The sequence below is a fragment of the Momordica charantia genome (genome assembly GCF_013281855.1).
Source record: "Momordica charantia cultivar OHB3-1 chromosome 8 unlocalized genomic scaffold, Mcharantia_2.0 BLBB01000008.1, whole genome shotgun sequence".
In the NCBI taxonomy this organism is placed as follows: Eukaryota; Viridiplantae; Streptophyta; class Magnoliopsida; order Cucurbitales; family Cucurbitaceae; genus Momordica; species Momordica charantia.
In genome coordinates, this window is record NW_028275166.1 from 30231369 (window position 1) to 30253393 (window position 22025).

General features: G+C 41.4%; 2 protein-coding genes across 3 annotated transcripts; both read right to left on the reverse strand.

The window, feature by feature from the left end:
• Window positions 1-1026: 1026 nt before the first annotated feature.
• On the reverse strand, window positions 1027-5729 carry LOC111018202 (Pentatricopeptide repeat (PPR) superfamily protein). Of its 2 annotated transcripts, none has more exons than XM_022294208.2 (3): window positions 2146-5729; window positions 1507-1677; window positions 1027-1402 (listed from the first exon to the last, which is right to left on the reverse strand). In XM_022294208.2, the coding sequence occupies exon 1, from the start codon at window positions 5625-5627 to the stop codon at window positions 2370-2372; it is 3258 nt and encodes a 1085-aa protein (XP_022149900.1). In that variant the 5' UTR covers window positions 5628-5729; the 3' UTR covers window positions 1027-1402; window positions 1507-1677; window positions 2146-2369. The 2 variants fall into 2 exon arrangements, with proteins under 2 accessions (XP_022149900.1, XP_022149901.1); XM_022294209.2 differs by having other exon boundaries at window positions 1027-1426.
• Window positions 5730-8082: 2353 nt separating this feature from the next.
• LOC111018229 (glycosyltransferase BC10) lies at window positions 8083-13414 on the reverse strand. Its single transcript, XM_022294245.2, has 11 exons — window positions 13015-13414; window positions 10770-11289; window positions 10139-10237; window positions 9940-10040; window positions 9766-9837; window positions 9588-9678; window positions 9173-9253; window positions 9002-9061; window positions 8796-8918; window positions 8662-8700; window positions 8083-8565 (listed from the first exon to the last, which is right to left on the reverse strand). The coding sequence occupies exons 2-11, from the start codon at window positions 11148-11150 to the stop codon at window positions 8422-8424; spliced, it is 1191 nt and encodes a 396-aa protein (XP_022149937.1). The 5' UTR covers window positions 11151-11289; window positions 13015-13414; the 3' UTR covers window positions 8083-8421.
• Window positions 13415-22025: the final 8611 nt, after the last annotated feature.

Below are 22025 nucleotides of genomic sequence, written 5' to 3' on the forward strand. Positions count from 1 at the left end.
GTACGGAGAAATTACATATCTATTCCTCACAAAGATATGTAATTTCTACGCATCCTAATCAAGTTCGACTCAAACTTAGTACTAACTTAAACCTCGATGTATACATGGCCAAGTACCACATCGGTACAAGATCTTATGTGCAAGTCATCACCTCGATTGATTAGACATCCACTTTGAATATGAAGTCAACCAATTACCTCGTCCAACCAACATCAACAGGTTCAATCCAATAATATTGTGAAATTTTAATCTACTTCTAGCAACAAAGTGTTATTTGTTTCTAATAATAGATTTTTTTTTTTTAATTTAGACATCTTCAAGTTAGATTTCTCTTTTAAAATATATTTTCCAAAAAGGAGAACAATCTAATTATTTTTCTATACTTATAAGTGACGTTGATTTGATTTTATATTAATGTATGTTTTAAGTCAAGTTATGCAAATTGACCATAAGTCTTCAGTTCTTCTATTTTTTTTTATCTTTGGTTCAAAAAAAAATTGTGGAATTGTTTGACGGTTGTTCTCAAAATTAAATTAAATTAAATTTGGAATATACACACACGCAAGTAGCAATAATACAAAAATGAATTTTTAAATACAACAAAAAATTGATCTTTAAAAAACAGCGTAATCAAAACCAGACTCATATTAATATAAAATACATTTTTAAAAAAAAGTCAAATCTATGTCATCTTTGTAAAGAAAAAAACATGTTGTAACATTTTTAGGAAATATATATTAAATTCATTTTTTTAATATATTCATACAACTAAGACTAATTTCTTTGGACGCCTACTAACCTTACAGCATCTCGTTGTTAAAAAATTAATAGAATTTTAATATCCTAATGTCACATTTATGGATATTAAATATTCACGTAACCTTGCTAGCTTTAAGTCTAGTCGTTGTAGTTTGATTAACCTCACAAATCATCCACAAACTGTTTTTTATCCACCTAAAAACTCGACCTACATCTTTCTATTTTTCACTCAACCCAAACCCTAATACACTCAACTAATATGGCTAGTTGAACAAGAAAATACCAACTCATTCCAACATAAAGAAATTGTGTTAATGTGGCAACAATATAAACGATTTGTTAAATTTGATAAAACCATAGAAACAAAATTAAAACTATCTTCAAACTATAGCGACCAAATTTTTATAATTTAAAAGCCTAGTGCTTCCCAAATGCCTTAACCGTTACCGTTGAGCTAACAGGATTACAAAAAATGTTAAACTAGAGTGGAAAACCTCCTTCAAATCTAACCATAAGAGAGGTGATAGGTTGGTTTCCATTTCCAAAAGGGGCTTGGGCCTTTCTCCATATGTTCTGTTCTTTTTTGGGCTTGGGCCCTCCTTGTTTCCTTTCTTCCGGCCCACTTTCCTTTTAGACCCTGCAGCTGCAAGCAAGATCAAAACCAGTGCTAAAAGTTAATGTAAATTAACATGTAAAAGAGAAAAGTCACCAGAATACAACATTGATATAAGACATGTAGATTCAAACCTTTCTATCTTGGTTGGAGATATATGTCATAATCAACAGAGCTATGGACAGGTTAACAAGAATAGATTGATATATTTATGCATCCAGTTTCACTTGAGAAAACAGAACACCTTCCAAGCACACGGTTCAACAGCGATCTACTCCTTTGCAGAATATCAGTTACTCGAGCACCTAAACAAAATATGTTCGGGTTATCATAAGATTTTTTTAAATAATCATGTCATACACATTGACAACAACGTTATAATCATTTCATCAGCCTTCAAATAGTTTGCGGGATGATTTCGTAAAAATTTTGCCAACTCTTTTTGTAAGTAATAAACTAATATAGTAACGTTTTAATGTTAGTATATTAGTATATTAGTTTATTACTTATCATTTGATATTTCCATGTCCTCATGTTTGAACTAATAGGTATCTTGGAATTCCATAAATCTAAAAGAAGATTAAAAATTAACATGATCAACTCATAAGCTTCTAGGTGTACTTCCCAACACTACAAATGTAAACCTATAGTGTCAAATTTACATGAAAAATATATATTTCCACAACAGTTTATATATCAAGAGGGAAATCAGAGAGAGTAACACAAAAATGCATCCAATTCATCTTGCATATGGAATGATAAATCATGTTTACCTGCACAGAGTAATGCTTCTCTTTTCGCACATTAACCAAGAGGAACCGCTGTAAGATGAATAATCGATACCGTTTCTGTTATGCAATCAACCTCCGATCAGATTGAGAGTGCTTCCTTTGCCCATTGATCAGCATTTACCAAAGGGGAACAGAAATTCTTTTATTAACGGAGAGGAAACTCCAATTAATGATGAAGCCGAGTTCTTCATTTTTTCCCTTCACAATTAGCCTCTGTCCAAATTGGAAATTACCTCCTTTGCTAATTGACTAGCCTTTTGAACATTTCCTTCAGAACAAAGGGAATAAAGTAGAGGATAGTAGAAGTTGAAGTCCTGGAAATGAGGCCTCTTTTCCAGATTCTCGTACTTCGTGTTTCCTAATGTGTCAAAATCTGATGATTCACAATTTTGAAGGGTTATCCCCGGGTAGGCTTCGAATCCAGAACTAATAACAGCAACAGATTCTTTGTCATTTATATGTAGTTTACGAGGTTGATTATAGTCAGTAGAATGCCTCTGAGCAGAGAAAACGATAGAGCCAACTTCATTAAGAACAGCATAGGCTTCTAGGATACGTCCTTCCTCGCATAAATGAGCAAGAGCGCTTCCGATAGACTCTGTTTCAATCTCGGTATCAACCTTGTCAATCAACTCCACCACTGATTGGGACTGTAGCATCTCAAGCAGTATATTACGTGCTTCTTCCATCCTTCCCTTGGCACAAAGACCTCTTATCAAATATAAGAATCCCAAAAAATCGGGTAAAATACCTTTCTCCCTGAACTCGAAAAAGAATGAAAGAGCACCTTCCATGTCACCCTTTCGGCAATATGCCTTGATTGCGGAGCTCACAGAGAATTCATCAGGACTAAAAACTTCTGTCCCCAATACATGTAAAAGCTTAAAGGCTTCTTCAATTTGACCAATCCTGATGTAACCATCAATTAATGAATTGTAAATGTGTGTATTTGGTTTAAGACCTTTCGGGATCATCCTCTCGAACAACTGCCTCGAATCTTCCAGGTATCCTTCTCTGCATAAAGAGTCGATTAGAGTCCCATACGTGATTACTGTAGGTATCAAGCCTATTATTTCCAGTGAATCAAATAGTTGGAATGCTTCGGTAAGACGACTTTGAAGGCACAGTCCCTTTATGACTGAATTATAAGAGACAATATTCAACTTTATTCCATTTGTTTTGGCACAAACACAAATATCCAACGCTTCGGTCATTTGTCCACCTTTGCAAAGACCATGAATCAGAATCGAATAATCAAATACGTCCCCAAGCGAGGGATTGTTTCCACTTTTCATTACAAGATTATAAGCATCAATAAATCGTCTTTCTTTTACTAGCTCTTTAAACGTGGCATCAGATACTGTAAATGTTGATATTTTCTCTTCCATTTTCTCTGGAGTTAAAAGAGTGAACTTCCTGCATTGAAAGTCTGCAAATATCTGCTTAACAATGGGCTCAGCTAGGCCATATTCTTTCAAAAAATTAATCAAAATAGACCAACTCATCTGCGTCATTCCTTCACTATTCAATGCTCTTACGAGTAAATAATATGTTTTCGTTTCAAGAAGCAAACCGACTCTCCTCATTCTTGAATACAATTCACTCGCCATCTCCGGGAAACCTCTCTTGCATAGTAACTGAATAACATCGTTGTATATAAAATTGTACATATCTTGTTCCAATTTTTCCATCCCATAAATTACTTCACAAAGCCCTGCTGCACCTTTTTCTTCAAAAATGGCCCTAATAAGCATCCTATACACACCTACATCCAAAGTCAGACCTTTGAGGTTCAATTCAATAAAGACCTCATAGGCCCTTTCTACCCGACCTTCTCTGCAAAGTGCTTTTATAATACTATTGTAAACAGACACTGAACTGCATGATGCTGACTTGAACTCATCAAATATCTCGACTGCCTCATCGATCCTACTAATATTACAATATCCATCAATCATCATACGGTAGGTAACTGAATTTGCAATAAGGCCAATTTGTGGCATGCTCTTGTAGAGTATATAAGCCTCTTCAAATGCGCCAACCATGAAAAGTGCTTTGATCAGAACATTACACATGACAACATCCAGAGAAATCCCGGCATCTTTGAGTCTCTTCTTTGTTTCGAAAATGCCAGTGATGTTCTGTTCTTGGATGTATCCATGTAACAGAGTACTATATGTAATAACATCGCCATGTAACCCCTTTGATAGCCTATTAGCCTCCGATGTTCTCCCCAATTTGCAGAGTCCATTAATCACAGTGTTGTATGTAACAATACTTGGTTTCATCCCTCTCGTTTCCATTTCATCAAGAAGGCCAAAAACCCGATCGAAATTCCCATTTCTGCAACATCCATCAATCATAGTTGCATACATAAATTCATCCACCTCCATCTCCAAACCCTTAACCATTTCGAAAAGTGCAAATGCTTCTTCCAGTTTCCCTTTCTTGCAAAACCCCAGCATGATCACCGTATACGTAACCGAACTCGGTTCTAATCCCGATTTCTTCATCCTCTCTAAAACCCCAAACGCCTTCTCCACATTCCCCAACTTGGAAAGACCATGTATTAAAACGGTATAACTTATTGTATCAGGTCTTATTCCTTTCTGGACCATTTCCCTGTTCTTCTTAAACACATCCAATAGCAAACCCTCAGAAATATACCCACATATCCAGCAACTATAGAACACAACATCAAATGCCAAATTTTCCTTCTCCATTTTACAAACCAAATCCCAAACTTCATTAACTCTATTCAACTTACAGAGTGCACTAATGAGCGCAGTATAAGTCACTAAATTAGGTTTCAAATTCCCCAATGCTTTAGCATTCTCGAAAAATTTCAGACCCAATTCTGGTTTCCCAATCTTACAGAACCCAGAAATTACAGAACTACAGACAAAATTATCAAAAGGGTAGTTCACACCCTGATCAGACATTAGCTCCAGAAGCTCCACAGTCTTATCCATCTCACCCAAAGAGCTAAATTTACGAATCAACACACAAAAAGTGAAAGAAGAAGGCAAAATACCATGGTTTCTCAAGCAATCCCGCAGAATCCCCAATGCCTTTTCTGGGTCTTCTTGATCGACACAAATTCCTAGAATCAGCAAGTTCCACAGACGATTTCGATGAAAAATTGAAGCCTCCGGCATGTGGGACTTCAAGATTCGCTCTGCGTCGTCGTATTTGTGGGATTTCAGGAGAGCCCATGTGAGAAATAGGTGAGTTCGGGAGTTTCCTTTGATGTGGTTGGCCTTAATTTGGGAGAAGAAATGAAGGGTATAGTCGAATCTACGGTTCTGGTAGAGAAAATGAAGGAAGTGATTGATAGATTTGAGAGTAGGAGAGAAGCCGCTTTTCAGTAAAGTTTGGAGACAGCGGCTTTTGGATGAACCGTTGGAAGAAGAAGTTAAAGAGCGAACTCGTTTAGGATTGAAGATGTTGAGAAGAAGAAGCATGGTTCCGAACGATTAAGAGATTCGGAAGCAATTTCTGAAGCCCTGTTTTTACTGTCCAAGATGATCCCGATCGATGCTCAGGTTTCTGAGGGGTTTTGCCGAAACCAGATTTCTTGGGAAGGTTATATATATATATATTTTGGTTTAAATATTATTTTTTATCCATTTTAACTCCCAAAATGTCTATTTCACTTTGGCCGATTTAATTTTTATTTGTAGGATATTTATTTTTTATTAAAGGATCGTGAATTCGAATCCTAACCTTCACATGTTATATTAAAAAATATTTAATACAATTTTATGATTAAATTTCAAAAAATTTATTATGTGAAACGTAATGCTAAAATTACGATGGAAGGAAATGAGATAAAAATAAAAATGAACTACAAAATTGTCATTTTTAAAAAATATAAAGATAAAAATAGACGTTTGAAAAGTACATGAATTATAATAAATAAAATTTGAAAGTAGGTGGACTACAATGGACAATTTGAAAGTAAATGACCAAAATTAACCAAAAAAGTAGAGGGACCAAAATATTATTAAAATTTATACTTTTCAAATTTTGTCGATGTATTGTTTTGGTTAAATTACGAGTTTGATACTGAGTAATTCTCAAATTTTCAATTTGGTCCCTATGATTTTAACTTAATTTTAGTTTGGTCCCTGTCATGATGATCATGACCATGCTATGTGACATGTCTTTTAATTTGCATGTGAATGAGCTAATATTTGATATTTGGCTCAATCTACAAGTTGACAACTGTAATATAGTTTTGGTCAAATTAAAACTTTTACATTGGTAAATTTTGGGTGAGTAAAATGATTTAGAGACCATTTGTAAGATTTAATAAAACAAACTCATAGAGATGAAATTGAAATTATATTAAAACCGCATGGATAAGTTTCTTTAGTTAGGTTTGTCACAAAATTAAAATGTGACATAAATATTAGAAATTAAATCATATATGTGTCTTAAAACTAAATTAATGACATTTCATCCTCCAACTAAGAGGTTGTGAGTTCGAATCCCTCCCAACATGATGTACTAAAAAAATGTCATTCCATCCTCTCTAGGGTTACCATTGAACAAACAATAATAAAAATAAAAATATAATTAATATGTGATATACTTTTGTTATCCAATTTTTCTAAATCATGTCTTATTCTTTATTTTATTTAGAGGGTAAATTACCAAAAAAAAAACCTTAATTTTACCATTTGTCATTCTAAAAGTATCAATACTACTCTTGACCTTTCGTAAACATTTCAAAAATACTCATTTGAGCAAACATTCATTAATATTTTGAACGAAGTTGACGTAGAAGAATTTAGAACGACGTGCAATTAACGTGGAAGTTTACTTGGATTAACTCTAAAAAGAGAGAAACAATATTAGAGCAAAATTGAGTAAAGAGTGATGAAGCAAACTCTATTGACAATAGAGGAAAAATACTTTTAGGGTAAAATTTGGTAAATTGAGGAAGCTTTCACATTAATTGCCACATTATTTCCAAATTATGTCACATAAACTTTCTATTCAAAATATTAATGGATATTTACTTAAAAGAATATTTTTGAAATGTTTAGGAAGGTTAAAAGATAGTATTAAAACGTATTTTTTAAATAAATAATAAAGTTCACGAGTATTTTTTCTATTTTAACCTTATTTATAGATAAAAAAGCTCGAATAGTAAAGTGATCACGATAACGACCCATCTACATCTTCCAACAAGATGGTCAATCAAATGCTTATTTTCACTGCAATTGCCAATTGATATGAAAATGAAATCCCTAAATACCCATGTCACACATCTTGGTTGATTAGGTGAGAATGTTTGATCAAACTTCCAAATGGACCTTAATAAAAAAATTTAATAATTCTTTTCAAATGGATACCAATTATTTTGAGGTTTCTTAGATGGCAAATATCATTACATAGAAAAATAAGGTTCAAAATTTATCTAATAAAATACGGCATTAGTAAAGAAAACGAAATAGAATGAAATTGGATCAAAAGAATATACTACTTTATGCAGCTACTCGCTAATTAGTCGTTGTATCTTTTTCTGACTAACGACAATTTTTTCTGCGACATTTCGACTCGGATGGCACTTGGTATGGTCAACACCAATCGTGTTCAGGTCATAGAGCTAACACTAATACACATTGGTTCATCCAACTATGTCCTAAGCTTCGTGAGCCTCTTCAATTCAATAAAGTCATACTTGAAAAGCCCCTTTTGCAAATTTATTGATTGTTTATTTAAAAAAATGTTGAATTGTCACCTAGCTCTTCAAAGGGTTGTTTGACCAGTCTCAAACCAATGCTTATTAAGCTAGGCCAAGACTGTTCGATGTCGACTTATCACATCCCGGGGTTATCAATTGTTCTTGGACTATATTTTAGTTAGTCATACATTTTTTTTGGTTTTTGGGTGGCATTGCATAGGGAATAAGGCAAGAATGTTTGCTTTAATTAACCATGAGATTCAAGATACGACTACTTCTGTAATGCCTATTTGCTACTTTCACTGTCATCTTTTACAAAGTGATGACCCACAAAATGCCCCAAAATGGATTAAATTATATAAAAAAATTCACATCAAATCACTTTCCATAAGGAAGCAAACTCCCCAGTTTAGCCTCCCTCCCTCCTACCTTCACTGTCATCAAACAATGGTTGGCTTTGTTTTAGCCTTCACAAGATGTGGCGTTTTTTTTCTGACTTTCTTGTTGTAAGAGCGGACGGGTTTGTTCGAAGCAACAAACTGATATGATCAAAGAATATCAAGTCAAAATTTTCTGTTTGAAATCGACGAGTAGTTGGAGAAGAGGTTTAGAAGGTTATTTAGAGCCTCGGGATAGAACTTCCTCGCAAACAAGTAACACGGCCTCTGTACACCGTTCCACAAGCATGGCCATCTTTGCACTTCCTTCTGTACATAGCTCAAATACAAAAAAAATGTTCAAATGTTTGTCGTCGTAGGCTTTATAACGTATAACAAATCTAAGATCTGTCAGAATAGGCTTACCTTCTCGTCACTTGTAACGTGCACACTTACATCGATCGACTGCAAACAGAGACATCCAACATAATCTAAAATATCTATACTAACAAGATGTAATCAATGTGTGCACAACATATTATAGGCGTCTCGAATCATACCGTGATATTTTGCAGAAGTTCATACGTAATATCTTGAGCCCCATACGATTTCGGATGCCACTTTCTTTCAGACCAATCGACGTGAGTAATAGACCAGTTTGCAATCCCTCCAGGATCCGTTATCTGGACGACATAAAACCCAACATTTTGTTGGAAATGCTCAAAATACACAAGTCTGGAGATGTGATTCTAAGGTAAACGCTTACATGGAAAAAGGTGGGCAAATAATGCTCATCTGCAATGCAATTGTGGCCCTCCAGGCCTGGCTGAAATGACCAACAAATTCTTATTACTATGTAGAATCATCGTCCTAGTTCTATTAATCAAACATCTCCGGGACTGTGATTCATAATCGCTGAAATAAAAGTACAATTTACCCTGCAATAATCTCGAAATTTTGAGTAGTAAAGGTTGTCAGCCACAACAATCAAAGCGTGTTGTCGTTTCATCGAGAACCACTGCACAAAATTTTCAAATATTGAGGTTGTGAAGCCACAGGAAGAAGATCAGATTTCTAAGGATATGCATCATGCCAAAAACTTTTAATTCATGACAACGTGGTTAGTTTCGAAGAATTGGATGAGAGAGAGGTTTAATAACTGTTAGCATATGAATATTCAAACTAATGAAGCATGTTTCATGAAGCAAATTTCCATCCATGTCAAAATGAAACCAAACAGTTCATATGTAAAGTAGATAGAAAATGATTGTTTTGAACATGAACGACCTAAAACTAATCTAGAAACTGACGATATTGTGGTAGATAATTACTATACTCTTCAATATCTATACCTGAGCACCCTTTCTGAAGTCTTTCATCTCAATTTCAGGTAGCATATGCTCTGAGTACCTCCCATTTCCATGTGGACCAGGATCGTTAAAGCTGAACGAGAAAAAATGACGAGAAATAAGTAATCCATATCTCCAAATCAAATTCGTGTAAAGAATATGTTGTGCGGGTATTGCTCACCAGTCCACATAGCTGATATTTGTATAGATCAAAAACTGGTAGATATAATCAAAGTTATGAAGCGGTACGCAACTGCAATTTCAGATATAACAAATCAGTATCGTATATAGCAAAAGTAATCACAAGTTCGATCAGAAAAGTTGAGCTAATTCAGTAATTCCATATGATGATCACCTATCAGAAAGTAAGACAAAATGCTGATTATCAAGATCATGGAGAGCATTTGCTAACAATCTTCTCTCTGCATCGACCATGGAAATTTTACCCCAAACAACCTGACATACAACAAATTCGCCAAACTGATTACAAGGTGTTTCGATAAAAGATATTAGTCATGAGAGTGAACTTTTCCTTCTGAAAGTTAAATATAGACCTCATCGCTATGAGTTTCCCGGCCAGCGAAATAACGGCTAACATGTATTGGCTTCTGCTTTGATGCATGGACATAAACAGAGAATTTCCCTTCATGGCCCTGACAAGAGATGGAAATAGTTTCAGCCGAAAACATCAGGGTTATACGGAATAATAACGGCTTTAATAGCTTCATAGAGAGTAGTAGAGATTGACATATGAGATTAAGATATTAACTTCAACAGATTTCTCTGCCATGATTGCCTAGACAAGCATTCGAGTGAAAAGGTCTTCATATAGATAAACCTATACAACTAGAGAGTATTAAGATTTCAAACAATTCAACTGGACTTGTATATCACGAAGTAAAAGCAAGATTCGAGTTTTTCCCAAGTTGTCTCGGTCTTAAATTATAACCTCAATTCAAATTGTTGGTTTAACAAAGCATATTGTTCATCATGCAGAGTCCAACAAATATCTGAAGGATACATATTATATAATATATACAAGTTACAGTAGGCAGCAAACACATCGACATCCCGGATAAAAGTAAATATGATGGCTAAACTGTTAAAAACATAATCACTACATGAAGATCCGGGAAAAGATCAAGGAATAAATAGTGATAATAGTAAGCAAATACAGAAACTTACCTCAAAAAACTTATCCCATAGCTTCTCGAAAGGCAGGGAACCAGGAGTCAAGAACAAGAATGCAATTTTAGGAGTTTTTGTTGAAACAGAATGTGTGTTTAAAATTTCTCTAATAACAATACGTGATGCGATCTCGGCATCACTATATTCCCTTGCAGGTGCGGGTGGGAGCCAGTCAGTAATAACCTTGCAGCCCTTAGAAGAAAATATGTAGCAGGCACCTGAGCCATTGGGTGGATAGATATAGGCACATATTAGGAACACACTGACCATAGAAACCAAGATAATGATCCATAATGGCCTCTTGGTAGGACGTTGTCGAGGACCAGGCAGAATTTTCATATCGCCCATGTCTAACCGCCACTTTTGACCTGTCTTCATCTAAAACAAATGCATCACTACTTCATAAATAAATGATGTAAGTTGTGTCCAGCACAAGCCAACGGCCAATACTATATCAGGATGATTTGGACCCAGAAAACGTCCAATCAAATTTTCAATGTGAATGATGTTAAAGAATCTGCAAATTGAATACAAAAATTGATCCGTTAGGAGTTGAAGAACCCATCGAAATGGTCAAAACTTGAATCACTAAAGATTTAGTTAGATGATAAGAAGTAACCAAAATTCTTCATGCACACCCTAAAAATACCTATGCACTAGCCTTCATCTTTCAGTTTGGCAGATGTCTCATGTTCTCTACTGTGGATCTATCCATTTTTTATGAGAACCAAGCTTCCATTTAGATAATTGAAAAAATAAACAAACAAACAATACAAAAATAAAGTCAAAAACAAAAAAGAAGGGCTCCAGTTATTCTTATTGGGAATAAGAGATAATTAAGAAACAGAAAACAAAGAAAGGCATTGAACCTAGTAAAAGACAGCACCTCCCTCCAAGGTTATCTTTTACAAACATTTTGGAAAGTCATGTTTTGTTCTAACCAAACACTCCAAAGAAGAGCTCGCATAGCATGATTTAACCATATGACCCTTGGCTTCCTGAGATGGGACACCACAAAGACAGGTTACAAGGGCTTCTTCAACCAAGCCTTGGAAGACAAACTGCGCTCTGAACTTTTGGAAAAGTTTCCACCAAACATGGCTTGGAAAGGATTTCCTACTTCCTAGTTCATATATTATCATTGGTACTCATGCCTCCACAAAGACCAACCGAAGGAAGATTTGTACAATTTAAGGATATTTAAACTGTCTAAGGGCTCTAACCATCTCCTTAGGGAAAGAAGAATTGTAGGCTGGTCGGTAGGTTTTTAAATAAAGCTATGCAATTGCAAATATTGATTTGAACAATCTCAAGAAAATAGAAACTAAAACCAAGCTCATCTGGCTGGTTTTAAGACATTATTTTCTGTCCTAAATTCACAATGTCCTTTAGCTTTAGCAATCTAGTGAATTTAGAACTCTCTTGATTTTGTCCTTGATAAAAAAAATGGATGGTAACCCCGAAACCACTTTCTTTTCATCCTTAATAATTAAAGAAGTAGAAGGAAAAGAAAAATAAGTACCCAAAAGAAAGAAAAGTTCGAACATCAATTCAATGAACACAACAAATTCCTAACCTTTAAGTCAAGTTTCAAGAACTGAAATCACTATTTAAGTTTGAAAATTTACTCATCATTAACAACCATTTAACACAAATATCTCATTAATAGACCTCCATTCATAAATATGCTTTAAATTTAATTTTTAATTTTCCCTCAATAGATAATATGAGAAATTATTTAACGTTAAAAGCTGGCTGTAGACATTAAAATGTGAGTAATACTTTTTTCCTTTATAAAGTAGGAATAAGATAGCTAGGCAATAACTCCCATCTCTTTCATACTGATATAAAACCTTGAAACTTAAAAAGATGCATTGATTTGGGTCTCAATTTTCAATCACAATAGCTCACAATGTCCTCAAAAACCATTACACAAAGAACTCACACTACTCCAAAAAAGTCAAACCCATTCAACAACTAAAATAATTAGGGTCTAAACAACAATCAGAAAGCTTAAAACTCCGCCGCCTCGCCGGTCAAACTCCCCAAAATTCCACCCATATCCCAAACATCTCAAATGCTCTGTTCCGTCGGTGAGTAAACACAAATCCAATAAACCCCAAAATCATCTCCCGAGTTCCTCTCCATTAACTCGAAGAAAAACAGAGAGAACCCAAGAATGGAATTGACGAATTGAAAACTTGGGGGGGACCGATTGATTGGGAAAAAAGGGAATAAATACCTGAGTTCTCGAGCTGAATCTCGAACGCAGAGCGATCGGAATCCGACCGTCGAATCAAAGATCTGGGAATTCCGAAGCTCCGGAGTATTGACAAATTCCGAGATCTACGTAGAAGAAGACGACCATTCCACAAGAATCGCAAAACCCAAGTCGGAGAAAAAAGCCTCGAATTCAAAACAAAAGAAAAAAATACAAAACGACCCCTTTTCGTTCCCGGTTCCACAAATCGGAAGAAATTGATTTCCCGAGCTCCTCCGGCTTAATTTTCTCCGCTTTCTCTCTCTCTCTCTTCTCGCTTCTCTCTCTCTCTAAAACTCTGTGTTTATAAAATTGGTTCTGTGAGAGAGTAGTGGACGCTGTCCTCGTTTTTGGAGGGTCTGTGACTCTTCCATTCACAAACATTTCGGGCCGGCGTTTCGGATTTAAAATTTATTAATTTTATTATTTTCTTATTCTGTTTATCTTTTTTATTTTTTCCTAATTTTGATTGGACAGAGGTGGTCGGAGCGTGGAACTTCACGCGCGTTCTCAACGCGTGTCGGCTAATCGGTCTTCGGCTTTCACGTTGACTTTTGACATTTTAACGGAACGGCGGCAGAATTAGCCTTCTCAAACTGGTTCCCTCGCCGTCGCCGTCGGCCGCCGAATTTTAAATTTAAATTTTCTTTTGACGAAAAAATAATTCTTTACTTGTTTGTTTAATTTTAGTTGTTTTTTAAGTTAAGGTTGAAATATGGTTTTTGATTTTTAAAGTTTACTTAAAAAATGATATGCTTTGTTTTTCTTTTTTTTAATTAAAATATGATTCTTGTTTACTTAATTTGTTTATGCAAGGATATGCGCAACAGTGTATTTCAGATTGTAGCTCGAATTCGGCCTCCGGACCGATCTGAATACTTGGGCAGACCTGCACAAAAAGGTGAGCACTCCGACAATCAAGTCAGTATAGGTCGGATTCCCAGTTTAGTTCGAGGTCAGAAATCATCGTACCTGATCGTGGAGTGCTACTTATGGGTGGTAGTCCCGCTAATCTCGCAACGGTTACACCCGGTAATCTCGGGACCGTCGGTTACACCCGGTAATCTCGGGACCGACGGTTATACCCGATAATCACGCCGCTGACAGTAGCTCACATCGGCCCCCACCGAGCTTCCCGATAGGTCGGACCTCGGCCAAGTTCACCTCGGCCCTCATACTTACATCTGTCAACGCTAGTGGTGGTGATCTCGGCAGTCCGAGCTGAGGCATGACTCATGGTCACCTTGGGGCACCAATGGCTGTCCTTCACGTGTCCAGGGTATTCTTTCCCCCAAACATTGGCCCCCTCTCTGTCTGGTCCGATCCCGACCTGGCAAAGAAGTTCATTTGATTTGCTTCGGACACGTGGCGACTCCCTATTCGTGGGAAAACATAACCGTTGCGGTGGATTTATCATCGGAATATTCAAATATTCCGACGCTTCGGATCTCCGGGAGGATCCTAGCCGCTCGTTGATTACACGTGTACGGTGGGGAAATTTTCCAACAAGCTATAAATACCCCCAACCCTTCAGGTCATACCTTACGTTTCCTGAATTCTTGGAGTTCGATCTGAAGGCAGCTCGAACCCTTGGTAGGTCGGTCTCTTCCCTCTCTCTTTCGAACGTAGTTGCCATGTCGTCCTCTTTTAGCAGCAACTTAGGATCCGATGAGGATTTAGCTCGTAAGTTAGAGTCCAAGCTCGAGGAGATAGAAAACTTTAGGTTCTCCGATGACGAGGAGGATAGTGATGCCTCCACCTCGGGTCAGGGTTTGGAATACCCTTCTAAGATACCTGAGCACTACCTCGGATCCCTTCGTAGGGGATTCGCTATCCCTGAGAACATCGTCCTTAGGATTCTGGTGGAGGGGGAGAGAGCTGACAATCCTCCAGAGGGATAGGTCACTCTCTACTTCAAAATGTTTGAGTACGGCCTCAGACTTCCCCTTCACCCTTTCGTCCAAGAGTTTCTTTTCCGAACTGGGCTGGCTCCGGCTCAAGTGGCCCCCAATGGGTGGGGTGTCATTTTCGCTTTGGCCATCCTTTTTTGGCTACGAGCTCGGGATAGTGAAGAGGCCGAGCTGTTGGACGTAGACCAGCTCCTTGCGTGCTTCGAAGCGAAAAGGATAGCTAAGAAGCCTGGTCGGTTCTATATGTGCGCAAGGAAAGGCGCAGGCAGTATAGTTAAGGGGCCGACCTCCATCAAGGGATGGGTGAGGAAGTGGTTCTACGCTTCTGGGGAATGGCTTGCAAAGGACGAGTCAGGTCGTTCCTTCTTTGACGTTCCCACTAGGTTTGGGAACCTAGGTACGGAGTAGTTCTTACTTTTTGTGATTTTCTTTCCTGTCATTCAGGTCTAACTCGGATTTTGTCTTCGTGCAGTTTCAATCCGACCAGACCCCAAGCTTACGCAAGCCTCCTTCGACACGTTGAAATATTACAAGGAGCATTTTCCGAGGGGTAGGAAGGTCGGAACCTTGGTGACCGACAAGCTGCTGCTCGAGTCCGGGCTGCTAGATTACAACCCTGCAGTTCGTCCCATTGAATCCTCAAGGCCGAACTCCGAATTAGGTATGCCGAGTTTGCTACCCCCTCCTTTTCCTCTAACTTTGTGCTGATTTCTTTACTTTGTTTTGCAGTCATTGTTTGCGGGTTTGCGAGTAACGTGAAACGCAAGTCCAAGGGCCGAGCCCATGCTCTTGAGGCCGCCCAGAGTTCGAAACCTGCCACTCCTGTTGTGGTAGGGCCAGCCTCGGAAGATCCAGCCCCAGTGATCGAGCTGGAGTCTTCTGGGGGTCCTTCGAGGGAGAAGCGCCCCAGGGATCAGACCGAGGCGGTGGACGTCTCGCCCTTGGGCGAGGAGGTGAGGGAAGAAGTCCCTCTGAAGCGAAGGAGAAAGAAGAAGAAGACCACCTCCCCCTTGGAGGTCGGAGCTCGTGGGGTCTTGCCTGCGAGCTTCGCAGATCGGGTGGACGATCCTGAAACCAGGATGGGCGGGACGTCCGACGTGACGGCACGGTTCAGAGTTGAGCCGTCAAGTTCTGGGGTGAGGGACCAGGTGTCCCGCATCTCAGCTGCAAGTTTGGACCGTTGCCTAAGGAGGGCGTCCAAATTTGTAAGTGATCCAGGGTCCGTTCTGCAGAGGACCATCGACTACGCCGCTGAGGTAAGACTGGTGTCTCCATTTTTGCTCAATTTACCTAACAGGTAGCTCGGTCTAATTTTCTTCTTGGTGTTTTTCCTCAGGCGTTTGTTGCTTCCATTCAATCGGCTCTGGCTGTAAAGGTCGAGCTGGATGGGAGAGAAGTTCTGGCAACGAGGGAGAAAGAGGAGTTTTCTGCTGCCTTGGAGGCTGCTTCCTCCACCATGAAGGATGAGCTGCTGAAGGCTCACTCTGAGGTGGAAATTTTGAAGGCCGAGGTGGAGACCAAGGCCGAGCAGCTGAAGAAGGAAGAGGACAGACGCAAGGCCCAGCTCCGAGCTGCCCATGCAATCACCAGGGGCTTGGAGAAGGAGAAGTTCCAACTCCTGAAGGAGAATGACGACATGCTCCAGGCGCTTGAAGCGAAGGATGAGGAGCTGAAGCATGCGACTGCCGAGCTGGAGACGGCGAAGGAGCGTCTCAGCAATGGAGTTCTATTGGAGGAATCGTTTAGGCAACATCCTGACTTCGATGGATTTGCCAAGGACTTCTCTGAAGCGGGCTTCAAGTTCCTCATGAAGGGCATTGCTTCCGACATGCCTGACCTTCAGATCGATCTCAGTGGTCTGAAAAAGAGGTATGCCGAGCAGTGGGCGTCTGGGCCTGGCGGCACCCCTGGCCCCCAAGCGTTGGTGGATAAGTATGTCAAAGATCTGGACTCTGACTACTCCGACCTCGAAGAGGACCAGGTCGGCACCACTCGGGAGGGCGCTCCTCAGGCAGGCTCTTAGGCGATCATCCTTCATGAGGCCTTTCTCTGTCTTTCTTCTCTTCTCCTTTTTTTTGTTTGTAAGTGTCAGGGCAGAGCTGCAAGGTCTATAAGCCTTGGCTCTGCTCTCCATTTAATGAAGAAGCTTTGTTCGTTTTTACTTTGGTGTTGGCAACATCTTTCCTTTCTTTGCTTTTTCTTTGAACTGCAGCCAATGTCACCTCGCACCTCTTACCTTTGAGGTCGTGCCTTCAATGAAAATAATTGCAAGTTTGAATTTGAATCTCTGTCTAGTGTTCAATGCATTGCACCAACTCTGGATTTTTTAACATCGCACCCTTAACTTAAAAACGTTAAAAGGCTAAAATCCTAAGTCCGTAGCTGTTCTTCATATCGTACATCGTACCCTCAGGTTCAGAGCCTTGATCATTTTGAACTTTTCACATCGTCCCTTTACCTTGAAGGTTTGAATTTTAAGTTCATTAGTGGTTTTGGCATCGCACCTCGTACCCTTAGGTTTTGGAGGATTGAATTTTAACCGACTGCTGGAATGTGATCGCGTGGGAGTCCGTGGCCCCCATTTAATTTCTGGTCGAACTCGGAATCATGAAATTAAATCATCACATTTATTCCGATCATAATTCTTTTGAAACAGTTTTTATAGATCCATTGAAAACCCTTTTGGCATTTCAAGGATAATAACGCTTCAGGTGCTCCGCGTTCCACGGGTGCGCGAGGACGTCTCCTTTCAGATCGGCCAATATGTACGTCCCAGGTCGGACTATGCCCTTGACCTCAAACGGGCCCTCCCAGGTCGGATCAAGGGCACTCACATGGGTTTGGACCTTCCTTAAGACCAGATGTCCGACCTGGAAGGTCCAAGGTCGAACGCGGGCGTTGTAATGTCTGGTCATTCTGCCCTGATATTCCGCCAGGCGTAGCTGGGTCATTGCTCTTCTTTCTTCCAACAAGTCGAGGTTGAGGAGCAGCTCTTCCTCATTTGCCGTAGGCTCGTAATGCTTTACTCTGTCAGATGGCATGCCGATCTCAACCGGGACTACAGCTTCGGAGCCGAAGGCCAGGGAGAACGGGGTCTCACCCGTCGATTCTCTTTGGGTGGTCCGGTACGACCATAGAACCTCTGGTAGCTCCTCGGCCCACCTGCCTTTCTTGGAGTCCAGTCTAAGTTTGATGCCTCGCTTGATGATCTTGTTCACTGCCTCCACCTGCCCATTTGCTTGCGGATGTGCGGGGGACGAGCTAAGGTGACTTATGCCAAGCTTGCTGCAAAAGTCTTTGAACTTGGTGTTGTCAAACTACTTCCCATTGTCTGTCACAATGGCCTGCGGTATACCAAAGCGACATATGATATTTGTCCATACGAAGGACGTGACTTTGGATTCCGTTATGTGGGAGAGCGCTTCGGTCTCGGCCCACTTTGTGAAGTAATCCACAGCAACCACAGCGAACTTGGTCTGGCCCTTACCCAAAGGGAAAGGACCAATAATATCTACCCCCCACTGCGCGAATGGCCACGGGGCCGAGATGGGGGTGAGCAGCTCGGGAGGTTGGTGGATTATGGTTCCGTAGCGTTGGCAATTGTCGCAAGTTCTAACGAACTTCTTGGCGTCCTGGCTGAGGGTCGGCCAATAGTATCCTTGTCGGATCACTTTGGCTGACAGCGACCGGGCGCCTGAGTGATTGCCGCACACTCCTTCGTGGATTTCTCTGAGGACGTACAGGCCCTCTTCAGGGGTTAGGCATCTCAATAGAGGCAGAGAAAAACCGCGTCGGTACAATGCTCCACCTCGGACCACGAACCGAGCTGCTCGCCTTGCCAACTTTCTGCGCTCCTTGGGGTCTTGTGGTGAATTGCCCCTAATGAAGTCCACAATCGGGTCCATCCATGAGGACTCTGGAGCGCCGATCTCCATCAGATCTGGCTCTGAGATCGAGGATTATCTAAGATCTCGACGGGGACCGGCCTGGCCAGGTCGGTCTCGTACGCCGATGCTAACTTGGCCAAGGCGTCAGCATTAGAATTTTCTGCTCGGGGAACCCGGCTTACTTCGTAAGTTCGAAACTGGGCGAGGTACGATCTGACCTTGCCCAAATACTTCTCCATTCGGGAGTCTTTGGCTTGGTACTCTTCCTTGATCTGGCTCACCACCAGTTGGGAATCGCTGAAGACCTTAACACAAGAGGCCCCCAATGCTCTAGCGATTCGCAGGCCGGCAATAAATGCTTCATACTCAGCCTCGTTGTTAGAAGTCCGGAAGCCGAACCGCAAGGCATACTCAAATCGCTCGCCTCCTGGTCCGAGCAAGAGTACCCCGGCCCCGCACCCCTTCTCATTGGAGGATCCGTCGACATAGATTGTCCACGGTAGGTCGGACTCGCTCAGCTCGGAAGGTGGTGTGAACTCGGCTATGAAATCTGCCGCTGCTTGTCTTTTCAACGCAGTTCTGGGTTCGAACTGGATGTCGTACTCACTTAGCTCCATTGCCCACTTCATCAGGCGTCCAGAAGCTTCTGGCTTATGGAAGATGTTTTTTAGGGGCAAGTTAGTGAGCACCACCACAGTATGGGCTTGGAAGTATGGTCCAAGCCGTCGGGCCGAGGTGACTAAAGCAAGAGCCAACTTTTCCATTTGAGGGTATCTGGTCTCGGCTTCGGTCATAGCCTTGCTTGTGTAGTAGACCGGGTTTTGCCGCGCTTCCTCTTGCCTGATTAGGGCCGAGCTGACGGCGCTGTCAGACACTGCTAAGTACAATTGGAGCTTGTCCCCCGGCATGCGCTTGGCGAGAAAAAGTGCCGAACAGAGGTAGCTTTTCAACTGCTGAAATGCTTGCTCGCACTCCGCTGTCCATTCAAACGGCCCTTTCCTCCATAGGACTTTAAAGAAAGGAAGGCACTTATCTGTCGATCTTGAAACAAACCGGTTTAGGGCCGCAATCCTGCCATTGAGGCACTGAAGCTGCTTCAGCGTCTTAGGTGCCTCCATCTCGAGCACGGCTTTAATCTTTTCGGGGTTGGCCTCGATTCCCCGGTTGTTCACCATGAAGCCAAGGAATTTTCCCGAAGAGACTCCAAAGGCACATTTAGCTGGGTTGAGCTTCATTTGATATGTCCTCAGAACCTCGAAGGCTTCGGTCAGATCGGAGAGATGCGACTTAGACTGCTTGCTCTTGACAAGCATGTCGTCCACATACACTTCCATATTCCGGCCGATCTGCTTGGCGAACATTTTGTTCACCATTCTCTGGTAGGTCGCTCCTGCGTTCTTTAACCCGAATGGCATGACCTTATAATAGTACAGACCTTGGTCTGTTATGAACGCGGTATGACCTTGATCTGGGACATGCATCTTGATTTGGTTGTACCCAGAGTAGGCGTCCATGAAGGTGAGCAGTTCGTGCCCGGCTGTGGCGTCCACGAGCTGATCAATCCTCGGCAGTGGGAAGCAATCTTTCGGGCATGCCTTATTTAAGTTCGTAAAATCTACGCACATTCTCCACTTTCCGTTAGATTTTTTAACTAATACAACATTGGAAAGCCACTCGGGATACGAAATTTCTCTTATGTATTCAGCTTTCAAAAGTTTGCTAACTTCCTCAACAATTACATCACTCCGCTCCTTGTTTATAGGTCTTCTTTTTTGCTTTACAGGTCGGAATGACAGATCTATGCTGAGGCGATGCGTCATAATTTTCGGGTCAATGCCAGGCATGTCCTCATGGAACCACGCAAAGACATCCGAGTTGGATCTGAGGAAGTGGATTAGCTCCTCTCTGTCGGTGGCCCCCAGCTTGGTTCCTATGCTTACTTGCTTCTCGAGACTAAGCAGAGGAACAAGCTCGAGCTCCTCAGTGGGTGCGGCAAACTCCCTCCTCGACAGGTCGGCCTCGAACTCGAGCGTCCCATCCCTACCGGCGAGAGTTTCGAGGGCGCAGACCGATGAGCCTTTGAGTGCGGAGGCATAACACTCCCTCGAAGTGGTCTGTTCTCCTCGGACCGTGCCCACGCCATTGGGGGTGGAATACTTCAAAATTTGACGAAGTGTCGAGGGAATGGCCCGAAATGAGTGGATGATGGGTCTCCCAAAGATGGCGTTATAGGCCGATCTACCGTCAATTACCACGAACTCGGCCATTTGGGTGACCTGAGTTTGGTCCTGCCCAAGTGTGACTGGCAAGTCGATGTAACCCTCTGGGATGACCGATTCTCCAGAGAACCCAACCAGCGGTGTCGGGCTTTTCGTCAATTGCGACCTCGTCCAACCCAGGGCGAGGTAGGTCGGTAAGGACAGGATGTTAGCAGATGCGCCTCCGTCTATCAGCACCCTCCTGACCACCACATGATCAATCAAGGGAGCGATCACAAGTGCATCATTGTGGGGCAGGTGGACCTCCTCTAAGTCTGTACTGTCGAAGGTGATTGGGCAGGTCGGCCTCTGCTCCCTGATGATGCACACCTCGCGCCTGGCTGCCCGAGCTAGCTCCTTTCTTTTATGTCCGGACTGACCCCCGCTTGGCCCTCTGAAAATGGTATTGATTACCACAAGTCGGTCAGTGCGCCGGGGCGGCGTCCTCGAATGCTTCCGCTCTTCCTTTTTCTCTGCCGAGCTGGTCCTGGGCTTTCCCACAAATTTCTTGAAGTAGCCATCTTGAATTAGATCCTCAATTTGGCGCTTCAACTCCCAGCAGTCCGACGTGTTATGGCCGTGCTCCCGATGGAAGCGGCAATACTTGTCCTTGCTGCGCCTTTTCGGGGCTCCCCGAAGCTTCTCAGGACGCTTGAGTAGTTTTTCCATTCCAGACTCCTCGATGTTCGTTAGGATCTCGGAAATTGGAATTGTGGTCGGGGTGAGGCGTTCGTAAGGTCGGCTCCTGGTAGGTCCGTTCTCCGCCCTTCGATACTCAGCTCGGCCGCTGGAAAAGGATCCCTTGTCCTTGGACTTGGGATCTGCCTTTTCTATATCTTTTCCACTTCTGCCCCGGCCGATCTTTCGTTCTGGTCGGCCGGTTTTGGTTCGGAGGAGCTCCTGTCCATCGATGACTTTCTTCGCCTTCAGAAGCACCT